Raw genomic sequence first — 12,477 nt, 5'->3', positions numbered from 1 at the left:
GAAATAATTCATTCATTAAAGGTGATAGTACCCTATTAAATAATGGAACATAGTAATAAAATAAGTGCACACACAAAAAAAAACTAACAAAAAAAGCATTTTTCATTACACTTTCCCTCTAAAAAAACCTTAAAGGCTGAATCTGCCTGTGTAAATATGGTGTTAATATTTTAGTCTTTGCTGCACTGACTGGTTGGTTTGCCCGAGGGCAACCTTTTGTATGGTCCACCTGTTATACTCTGGTATGTATGAACCTACCTAGATGAATAATGGGTAAAGCAAAAACATTTTATTGTTCAAGCACAAAATAATTACAGCACTTTACCGAATAATTACCGGTACCAAATAAACTGCACCAAACTTAGAGCCCGATTCATAGGTGGAAGCAGAAGCGCACGCAGCATCGTCTATTGGCGGTCTTCTGTCCGCGACTTTATGCAAATGCCATTCAAACCCCTTCTCTAATGTACTTCTCTGCGGCCAAATGTTCAAGTACTGAGCCCACTTTCAGCGCCTATAAACGCAGTAATAGCGATTGGTGCATTCTTATACGCCACTAGCAGGGGCAGTGTCTCCGCCTGACTATGGTTTCCTATGCCTGCGACTGTACGTCTGTGTATGCAGCCGCTTTCACAGACACGCCCACGACATTGCCGTAAATCCCCCACTGAACAGACCATGCATTCATTCCTATCCACCTCCCAGGAACGCCCATCACTTTTCCACAATATCTCTCATACCGTGTGTCTCCATTGCTACAGGATCTTTGTACAACGCACGCGCCACAGGGGTCTCTAGGAATTTTCGCACACGTGCAGTTGCAATTACTGAACTCCGTGAACATCGGCTTTGCGTGCGGCTCTTAATCAGGCCCTTAGCCGCCATATCTAAAGGAGCCTGCTGCTGAGGTACAGTCCTCACTCGTCTACCAGCAAGGTAGAGACCTGGGGGTAAATTTACTAAGAATCCTGTCTGTACGAGTATTAAACACGCTTGACATCACATAGATAAAAATTATTATTTTTTTAAAGAAACTTTCAAATTTACTAAGAATGCTGTTTGACTGAATCGTACTATCGATGGTGTATGCAATCGTGTTTTTAAGTGTGTGTGTTCACTCGTATTTGGACTGAACACAATACAACTGTCTTTGAGCAGTGTGTTTAGCAGAACCATGCACAGATCAGTGAGATCCATGCATGCTTCTGAGTGTAAATAAGCTATTAAAGTGTTAATTTAAAAAAAAAAAAATTATGTGGGGTCTCAGTGCCGGATTACCAAATAGTCATAGTAGGAACCGACCTGTGGGCCCCACACCTTTTAGGGGCCTCGCGACAACAGATCAAAATAATATTGATTTGATCTTGAAAGAAGATTACAGTCCAGCTTTCTTAAATCAACTCAAAGAAACAAAAACTTTACATTAAATACTCTATAGAGAAAATACCGTATTAATGTAATGTACCCATTAACAACTTAAAGTACATAAACCATAGACATCAGATTACAGTTTGTCTCTTAAAAACTCATCGTCTGTCAGCTGTCCGTTTGTAAAAAATGTCAGTGCAACCTGCATTTGTGTAATGTACAGTAGTGACGGCCATCGCCGCCTAGTGGCCGACATGCACACTACTTAGTTCAATGTTATCCCACTAGAACAGGATAACAGAATGAAAATAATATTGTCTTTTACATTAGGACTACAGGTACCAACAAGCCTCCCCAGCATGATGCCGGTACTTGGAGAACCACAAGTACCACCATGCGGGGCATTAAGGGCCCACTGGTGCCTATATTCCATGTGTAAAATAAATGATAAAATAATGAAAGTACACACACACCAAATGTTTTATACTTTTATTACACTTTTATGTACTCACTGTAGCACTCACACTTATCCCCACTCACACTTATCCCCACTCACACTACATACTTACCTTGTCCCTTGCGCCGGTCAGTCTTCTTTTCCAGTAGCAACTCAGGTGCAGATTAGTCCTCTTCTCCAGTAGCATCTTTGGGTAAGAAAATTACAAACTAAGGGCCTGATTCACTATGGAACTCAACTGCGAATGCAATAGCGATTACGCACACAGTTCAACTGCGATAGTATGCTAATCCATTGCGATAGCAATGCTGCCACTGCACTACATAAGGACACCCACTTTACCTTACACACATCCATAATGTTTAGCAAGACTGCAAAAACATTGGTGCAATCAAGTACCATCACAGCCTCACACACACTTGTTGAAGCCTTGACCTTACTCAGAAAATGCAACTTCAATGCACACTATCAGTCCTCAGGTACGTAGGGCATCGCAGTAGATAATTTATGTACGAGCCTGCAACAGCATTAAAATACACTGGCACACCTGCTTTAGGCCGACCACCCCCACCCGTTACCACTCACAAACGGCACTTTCTGCGATGGGTCTGGGTTCACGCACGCACACTGCGATGCATATGCATGCGCAGTGCGCAACCATCGGCCACTTGCGTACGCATTAGCAACTGCGCTCTTTGCTGAATCAGGCCCTGAATCCTGATCCAGATGGACATAGCAGTGCTATGTCTACATACAGTGCTGCTCCCGAAAGTGACAGGAGCCACGTATGTTCCTTCAGTTGGAGCCCCACCAGCCAATCAGTGGCCGTTATCATGGGAACAGGCCATTGCTTGGCTGTGCATGACTGTCTCTGTCAATCAGCGGCCAGCCCGCTGATTGGATAAGAGCTGGTCACTAGTACCTGCATGCGGGGGACATGTAGTCCTAATGTAAAAACAAATATAACTTTCAATCTATTCTTTACACGTCTGCTTGAGTGCTGTGGCTGGGGGCCCCGTCAAGTGTGTTTCCTGGCTGTGACATTATCCCCCCCACCTAGTGCAGCCCGATGCTGGTTCTAAAAATACCAGCTATCCCTACACAAATGTTTCCCCGTACTTTTAGAACCAGGGCCGGATCATTAAATAAGGGGGACGGCTCAAAGAGCCCGGGACTGGTTATGCTTGGAAGGAAGGACCTCACGTAATTTTTTTTTATTTTAACCATTTAATAACTTTATTACACTCAGAAGCATGCACAGAACACACTGATCTGTGCATAGTTCTGCTAAACACGCTGCTCAGGAGGTGGTCTATTTCAAACTTCTGTTTTGGGACGAATTTGCTTATGCGCATGTTTGCAATCACGATTCTTGGTAATCCCCGGGTTCTATTCCTGTCTATGGAAAGCGCTTGCGAGTTTGGCCAATGGCGTATATACTGCTGTTTGTGCATTCACCCAAGTTTTCCAGAGAGAATCATGATTTTACACCCGTTTAGTAAATCTCCGTGTTTGAAAAACAGGGAAAACACACCCTGAATGGCATCTCGGCCAGACACGATTCTTAGTAAATTTACCCCCTAGTCCAGTGGTTCTCAAACTCGGTCCTCAGGACCCCACAGAGGTCACGTTTTCCAGGTCACCCAGCAAGTGCACAGGTGTATCCATTACTCACTGACACATTTTAAAAGATTCACAAGTAGAGATAATCATTCCACTTGTGATTCTGTGAGGAGATCTGAAAAACATGCACTGGTTGGGGTCCTGAGGACCGAGTTTGAGAACCTGTGTCCTAGTCCAATGACCTAGAACAGGCATACAATAATAGCCCCCATACACCTACACGATTTCTGGATGATTACACGATTTTCCAGCAATCATAAGATGGATCTTGTGAAAATCGTGTCTTTTTTTAGTAACTTACGATCCGATGCGAGCTCCCTCTGTTCGTACAATCGTGTCTTCTGATCATATGTGCAGCACATCTTGCCTGTCGTATCCGTATGAGGATCGTGCCGTTTATTTTGTTCATGCTTTCCATCGTGTGGCATTTCAAGTCATTTCAGTGACTGTTTCCCTGATGAGCCCCTGATGAGCCTGTGAGACAAAGGATCGATCTTACGACAGGGACTGCCAGGGAGCTCCGGGAGAATCGTAGGGAAAACGTATCATTCATCTGATCCTGTGCTGGTCGTTTAGGTGTATGAGCCCTATAACAGTTTACACTTTGCAACATCCACTGTGTTATAACAGAAGCTGTAACCATTAATCAAAATTGTCCAAGCAGAATACTAGTATCAGTAACCTAGTTCCCGTAGTGGTGTGGCTATTGCAGAGCAGGTATTAGATAATCTGGACCAACTGGATTTGTAGCTTCTTATCAGAGGGGCTGTCATCTAGTCTCCCATGTTTCTCCCTTTGCAACAGGTACCCTGCGTTGGACTAGCTTTGAAACAATGGAAACTCATTTGGCCATCTTGAGCCATGCCACAAATTATTATTAGTATTATTATTATTATTTAATTTGTAACTTGCCACAAAATTTCCTGTTAGGAGTACTACAGTATACATAGTAACAGTGTAACCTGATATATCATAAGTACAATATAGTGTAAATTTACATAGCTAGGAACAACTTATGCTGGGTACACACTTAACGATGTGTTGTGCGGGGGTCCCGGCATTGGCAATTGCGTACACACTTACCGATGCCGGGAGCGACGGCACGACAGCGGGGCCATGCTGCATTCGGCTGCATGAAACCCGCTGACGATATCACTCATTGGACCGATGTAGACGATATGTCATCGGATCCACCAGATCGGACGCACAGATCGTCTAGTGTGTACCCGGCTTTACAGCAATAAAATAACAAACTAGGTAGGATGAAGACATGGGGCAAGGGTAGGGAAACCCATTATTGTGTATGGTAAGCTTGTAGGGTGGTTATTAGCAGGAAGGGAATGCAGTTCAGCAAGAGGAAAGACAGCCTTGCCTATGAGAGCTTACATACTTAGGGGAGGGGTGAACAGTTAAAGAGCAAACTGTGCTGACAGACAGGTCAAGGTCGAAGAGTTAAGTGGAGATTTAGGAGAAGGCCTGGTAGGCATTGATAAAAAGGTGTGTTTTGTGCACATTTAAAGCTGGCAAGACTGGCAGAAAGTGTGACTTGGTGAGGGAGGGAGTCTTACAGCAGGGGGTTGTAGTGGGAGAAGTCTTGGGGGCAGGAGAGAGAGAGGAGGTAACCAGGCTGGAGGTGAGGCAGCGATCAGTGGAAGAGCGGACAGTGGGCCTGATTTAGAGATGGACGCTAATGCAATCGCAGCTGTATTTTGTACGCAACGCAGCTGCAGAAATTTGCTAATGGTAGCAAAGATCACCCAAGTATAGGGACGCCCACTGCTGCCTTTTCACGTGCGTACTACATCGCTTACCTGCGTAAATCTCGGTAACATCGACATACATCAAGCTGCCATCTTGCACCTGTGGCAGGTCTGACCAGCTGCAAACTCCGCAGCTCTCCGCGCACACTGAGAGCTCTCACGCTGCGTATGTAATCGCAATGGCTAATTTAATTTATGAAATGGCGTTCAAACGGTCAGACATACCTGCGTTTTTCTGACCACCTCCGTTACCACCCCCAAACACTGACTAACTGTAACTCACTTTGCGAGTGGATCCTCTGTGCATACGTAAACGCAAAGCAATCGTGGCACGTGCGCATTGCGACTTATACGCATGCACACTGGCAAATAATCACTTGATCTGCGTAAATATCGCCAGATGCGTCCATCTCTGAATCAGGCACAGTGATAGGAGAGGTTATGAACAGTTTAAATGTTTCCAAGTGAATTCATGCTCTGGAGTCTTGGATTGTTGCTTCTTTACATGGACATATCAAAGAACTTAGCAGTGCTTAAAGAACACACCTGGCGATATTTAAAAACAGTGTAACCATAATACAAGCTGTAATCATTCCTTGTACATGTATACATGTAATCTATTCTTTCATAGCAACACGGCTACCATTTTTGTTGCGGTGTCCATAGCAGCCTATAATATGTCTCAAGCCAAACATGTTGTCTTTGACACTGAATGTACTCAGTATTATCCAATTAAACTTTTTTTCTTTCCTTGAGTCAAAACTAATATGCTGTAAAACGTAAGTGGCACAAGATTTTTTTTCCTACCATCAAATCCTTCTGAAGATGGGTGCAATCTGTGTTTTCTCTCAGGGATTGGTGCTGAAAGGATGGCTGCATTTATCTTCTGGGACCTCTCTTGCAAAATGTGTGAATTATTTTGATGAAGGAACACAAGACAATAAGAATTTAATTGGAGTTATTGGAAAGGTAAATAAATTACTTACTTCTGGTTTGTCATCTTTTCTAAATTGTCCTACTTGTTACTCTGCTTCTTATTCTCCTGTATCATCTATAGAAAGTAGATTTATTTAAAGAATTGATGAACTTGTAACTAGTATGCTCTGCTCAAAGGAAATTTACATAGAAGAATAATGCTCAACTGCGTCCAACATCGGCAGTGCGTTTGACTCCGAAACAGCCCATAAGTATTCTAGAAAACTAAGGGGCAGAGTTATCAAACCTTGAAGAGAGATAAAGAGGGAGATAAAGAGGGAGATGTATGACGGTGGCTAACACTCTCCGAAGAGGGAGAGTGTTAACTGTCTGGCGAAGCCCACTCTCCCTCTGGCGACTGTTTTGACCGCAGCTTGCAGTGAATCTGCGCATGTGCCGGTCAGTAACCCCCGGCTGCACCCGCGGCTAATTGAAGAAACAAAAATGTTAAATTTTTTTTGTAAACGCCAGTTCCTGGCTGTATATTCCGACAGCCAGGGACAGTGCTGTGTGGGGCATCAATGACAGCTGGAGCTGTCGAATTCGATAGCTGCAGTTGTTGGAACGGTCAGTGTCACTTACTGTTTATGCATTACCACACCAGATCGGCGACCTACTACATGCAGGGAAGTGGTAACTGCAGCACATAACTTCATACTTCTCCCCCAAAGTACCAACCAATCCGCTCCTAACTGTCATTTTTCAAACACAGACTATAAAGTGACAGGAGCTGATTGGTTGGTACTTTATCTATCTCCACTTTATCTATCTCCAAGCTTTGATGCATCTACTCGTAAGAACTTTATGATTTACCGATCCTAAGTACTTTATGATTTACCGATCCTAAGTACTTTATGATTTACCGATGCCTAGTGAACTGTTAGTCTGTATTCTTAAACACTGTGGGCCTGATTTTGATTTGCATACTGCTGTGGCCACTGTAGCGTCTTTTGCCGTAGTTGCGTCTGCAGCTGTATGCTAATGCTAGTGTCAGCCTTTCCCCTGGTGTATAAGATACTTTGAGCATCTGTAGATGCTGTAATACCATTTGGTGCATCTTTAGACTGACCATTTGCACCATCTAAACTTGCACCAACCCTATGGTAGGGGCAGATTTTTCGTCAGAGTATGGCCTCTTATGTGAGCTACGAAGCCTCTGTGTATGCAACCACTTCAGTGACATGCCAATGACTCTCCCATAACGCACCGATTAAGCTGGACCATCTCAGTGCGTCTGCATAGCCACCCCTCAGTCACCACCCAGGAACGCCCAGCACATTCCCAATACCCTTCTGAGACTGTGCGCCTCTGTGTGAACACAGTGTAACAAATGCGCCGTACCAGTTTTTAGTGATTTTCATGCACATGAAATGGCAAAACTAATCGCTCAACATCGACATCGCACACGCCTCAGAATCAGAATTTGTTTTTGATATATTCCTTATTTGTCTAGCTAATTAGGATTTTTTTTTCTTTGCAGGCTGAATGCTTTTTCATGCAAAAGAATTTTTCTGGAGCCCTGGATATAATTAATCAAATAATTGTAAGTTTTCCTAAATTTACAACAGCACTAACTTTAAAGATGAAGTATGTGCTAGCACAGCAAGACTGGGATCAAAGCATTGAAATAGCACAACGGTAAGAAAAACAATTGGCAATTTTATATTTAAAATATAAAATTATATATATATATATATATTAGATACAAAATGAACCCTTATATCGCGCGTACACTGGTTCAGCTGCACCAATTAGGTGGACCTCTGCTAGTAGAGGACCTAAAAATAGAAATGGAAGAGAAGGGGTACCTTTGGTGCGCTACAACTTTGAGTATTAACTGAACAGAAGAAATTTCCACCACTTAGGGGGATTTATTGCAATATTAGCTGTTGGTCAAACACAACCCTCTAGTTAGTCTTCAAATCACCATAAGTTTATACAAATCACCATATATATACAAACATTTATCTACATACATGCGCAGTGGGCCACCCCTCCAATGGCTCCCTCTGCTAGAGCTATGGTACAGTCCCTAGCTGGGGTGGGAAGGATCCAGTGGAAATGGAGGACAGAGCGGAGAACGGGATGGAGCAGAGCTGCGGACAGGGTGGGGGACGGGATGGAGCAGCGCAGTTACCGCAGAGTAGGCACCACACATGTGTGGCCAGCAGACCGCGCATGCACAGTAGCGCTGCGGAGGCACAAAACAGAAGTGAAATGACCGGTAATGCCATAATTTAATTTTTTAAACATTTCTGGGACGAGCTAGATTCAGAACCCCTGTCCCTGCATGTGTTTTTTGATACATTTATGTGAATGATAAGTATATACCCCCTGTGAAGGCTTTGTGGTTGGCAGGCAGAGGCTGACTAGGCAGACAGTGGTTGACTGGGGAGGCAGAGGGTGACAGGATGAGGCAGTGGGAGGCAGAGGTTGACAGGGGGAGGCAGTGGATGACTGGGGAGGCAGAGGCTGACTAGGGAGGCAGTGGATGACTGGGGAGGCAGAGGTTAACAGGATGAGGCAGTTGATGACTGGGGAGGCAGAGGTTTACAGGGGGAGGCAGTGGATGACTGGGGAGGCAGAGGCTGACTAGGGAGGCAGTGGATGACTGGGGAGGCAGAGGTTGACAGGGGGAGGCAGAGGGTGACGGGGAGGCAGTGGATGACTAGGGAGGCAGAGGCTGACTAGGGAGGCAGTGGATTACTGGGGAGGCAGAGGATGACAGGATGAAGCAGTTGATGACTGGGGAGGCAGTGGGAGGCAGAGGTTGACAGGGGAGGCAGTGGATGACTGGGGAGGCAGAGGCTGACTAGGGAGGCAGTGGATGACTGGGGAGGCAGAGGTTAACAGGATGAGGCAGTGGATGACTGGGGAGGCAGTGGGAGACAGAGGTTGACAGGGGGAGGCAGTGGATGACTGGGGAGGCAGACGCTGACTAGGGAGGCAGTGGATGACTGGGGAGGCAGAGGATGACAGGATGAGGCAGTTGATGACTGGGGAGGCAGTGGGAGGCAGAGGTTGACAGGGGGAGGCAGAGAGTGACGGGGAGGCAGTGGATGACTAGGGAGGCAGAGGCTGACTAGGGAGGCAGTGGATTACTGGGGAGGCAGAGGATGACAGGATGAGGCAGTTGATGACTGGGGAGGCAGTGGGAGGCAGAGGTTGACAGGGGGAGGCAGAGGGTGACGGGGAGGCACTGGATCACTAGAGATAAGCAGTTGGTGAGTAGGGAGAGGCAGAGGGTGGCAGGAAGAGGCAGTGGGTGACAGCGGGAGGCAGAGGGTAACAGGGAGAGGCAGAGTGTGGCAGCTTGAGGCAATGGGAAGCAGAGGGTGACGGGGGAGGTAGTGCGTGACAGGGAAAGGCAGAGGTTAGCAGGGAGAGGCAGAGGGTGACAGGGAGGCAAAGGGTGTCAGTGAGTGGCAGAGGATGGCATGGAGAGGCAGAGGGTTACAGGGAGGCAGAGGTTATTGAGGAGGCAGTGGGTGGCAGGGAGAGACAAAGGGTGGCAGTGAGAGGCAGAGGGTGACTGGGAGAGGCAGAGGTTGACAGGGGAGGCAGAGGGTGACAGGGGTAGGCAATGGGTGACAGTAAGAGGCAGAGGATGGCAGGGAGAGGTAGGGGGTGACGGGGAGGCAGAGAATGGCAGGGACAGGCAGAGGGTGATGGGGAGGCAGTGGGTTTCAGAGAGTCAGTGGGTGACTAGGAGAGAGGCAGTGGGTAACTAGCAAGAGGCAGAGGTTGACTAGGGAGAGGCAAAGGGTGGCAGTGAGGGGCAGTGGGTGGCAGGGAGAGGTATAGGTTGTTTAATGTGTGTCACCTGTCTCCTTTTATATTTAATTCATGTGTGCTTTAATTAATTTATGCCATATGCCGCCTTACATGTTTAATTAAACTGTGCCACCTGTCATCCCCTTACATATTTAATTATGTTGTGCCAGCTGCCGCCACATATATATTTGAGTTGTGCCCCATGACTCTCCTTATATATTTAAGAATTGTATAACAGGATATACTACTATGAGCATATGTCTATTATTTTGTAATATGTTCTCTCATGTGGCATTTAGTAACATTTGGCAGATTAAAGGACAAGATGATGTAGATAGATAGATAGATAGATAGATAGATAGATAGATAGATTACAAACTGTAAATCTGATTTTTTTTTTATTTAATTTCTGTAGAATCTTATCAATAGAAAGGAATAACCTTGACGCTCTGCAGATGCTGGTCATTTACTGCCTCACAAGAGAAGGAAATGTGCCCAAGGTTAGTGTGGTTCATTGGCTTGAATTCAATAAAGCCTAGTAAATGCTCTCTGACATGGAGACTATGTAAGTGAATGGACCTCTATACACATTTGTTTTAATCTTTAGTATCAATTTTGAGGTTGCTTGTAACATTGGCAAACCATTTGGTACAATATTATGTGAGCCTATGGAAATATTTACTAAGTGTATAATATGCTGCAGTTACTTCTAATGCAATGTTACAGTGAGGTTTTTCAACACTTTTAATTTGCATTGTTTTTAAGCATCCTTGACAAGACACCAATGTCCTAAATCCTTAAGTAAAATGTGTAGGCTGGCGCAGTGATCATTAGAGAAATATTCCGGTCACAGATGTTGGAGGTTATTGGGCCACCTGAGATACAGATGTAACCACAGACACCTATCTTTATATCGTTACAAATAGCCCCGTTTTGCGCAACCCAGACTTTGCTGCTCAGCCGCGCCAAAACACTAATCCTAAGTACCTAGTGCTCTATAAATGAACTTAGGGCCTGATTCAGAGACGGACGCAATGGCGAGGTTTATGCAGTTGGGCGATTATCGTGATCTGCGCATACATATGAGTCGCACTTCGCATGCGTCAAGTTTCATTACCATTATCGCTTGCAGTGAGGATTTATTTGCAAAGTGATTGACAGGCAGGGACCGATTGACGGCAGCAACAGGGAGGTGGTGACTCAAATGCAGGGGTGTCAGTTTTCAGGGCATCTCGGAGACGTATGCAGTAAAATTGGCTCTGGCGTCTCAGTACCAACGGCCATTTTGAATAACGATAAGGTTATTAAGAACTCCGATAATCGACTGATCTGTGACCTATGCTATATTTTTGTACGCAGTTGTTTGGATTTGTGAAGCCGCCGGTGGGCGTCTCAATACAAATGCCGGGTGGCCGCGACATTTGCGCACAGCCGCTGTGTACATATTCGCAACAGTGAATCTCTGAAACGTACATCTCTGAATCAGGCCCAAAGATGCAATATTGAGGAAAAAGTAGCAAAGTTGAGGAAAAAATAAACAATCTAGATTAAATAGGCAAAAGACAGGTGCGATACGAGTGATCTGCACCATGCGTCATTATACTTATCTGCGTCGTTATACTTTCTAGCAAAACAACGTAATCCTAAATACATAGGACACTATGGGGTTGATCTGAGTTGCTCGTGTCTCTTATCATGGACGCAAACAGCAAGTTTTTGTATACAGCACACAAAAGCGAACTTACGCAGTTTTGTCTATGTCTGATTTATTCTGAGCTGGACGCAACTTGGCCTGATCTGTCTTTCCATGAAATAGGCCGTTCCAGGGTTGGAACTGGGCAGTGGCAAAGCAATCGCACGGAACCGCCCTTACTTGTGGTAGTGTCTGTGGGCGTGTATCAAAAGCTCTGTGCGATTCTTAGTCGTGGGGCTGGTGCAAGTGCAGATACTAATGATGGCGGTCGCGTTGGCCAATGTAAAATCAATGGGCGCCACTGGTTTACGCTTCTACATGCACAATCCCACACATTAGTTGAATGGTTACTTTCATTTACATAAAGTAGTAAAACAGGCTAACATGGCTGCCTGCAGCTACAGCCACTTTGAGTGCGACTCAGAATCATCCCCTATATGCAAAGTAAGATGCAAAATTGAGGAAATAGTATGTAGTACAGGAATCATGCCAAAGGGATACATTTATGAGGTCACATCAGAATTTATTTTCAATCCACACTTTTCTCTGCAGTCACTCTGGAAGACCTGTGTACAAAAGTAGTGCTGGGTACAAATAATGTAGTCACAGTTGCGCCTAAAACCTGATCTGCTTCTTGTCATTGTATTTACTAACATGTGGCATCACCTGACCAATGTACCTAGATAGAAAGTAATCACAACACAACCACTTAAGCGTTGTGGGACCATTGTAAAAATAAAGTGGTTGGGATATCATAGGAGCTTCTCTCCTTGGCCTTACCTGTAGCAATGTGGAGCCAGGGTATAGTATACAAGGCTCCGCAGCAA

At 45.1% G+C, this 12,477-nt stretch overlaps 1 protein-coding gene across 2 annotated transcripts in view; it reads left to right on the top strand.

Moving 5' to 3' along the window:
- Positions 1-12,477, top strand: part of TTC21A (tetratricopeptide repeat domain 21A) — a 99,069-nt gene that overhangs the window by 9,165 nt on the left and 77,427 nt on the right. For both annotated transcript variants that reach the window (XM_088446432.1, XM_088446431.1), the window contains exons 5-7: positions 6,061-6,177; positions 7,664-7,821; positions 10,373-10,457. In XM_088446432.1, the coding sequence (XP_088302558.1) occupies positions 6,061-6,177; positions 7,664-7,821; positions 10,373-10,457 (360 nt within the window). The remainder of the gene's footprint in view (positions 1-6,060; positions 6,178-7,663; positions 7,822-10,372; positions 10,458-12,477) is intronic.

Source organism: Taudactylus pleione, unplaced genomic scaffold, assembly GCF_031769625.1.
Source record: "Taudactylus pleione unplaced genomic scaffold, aTauple2 ptg000398l, whole genome shotgun sequence".
Lineage (NCBI taxonomy): Eukaryota > Metazoa > Chordata > Amphibia > Anura > Myobatrachidae > Taudactylus > Taudactylus pleione.
This window is presented reverse-complemented; position numbering and strand designations above follow the sequence as displayed.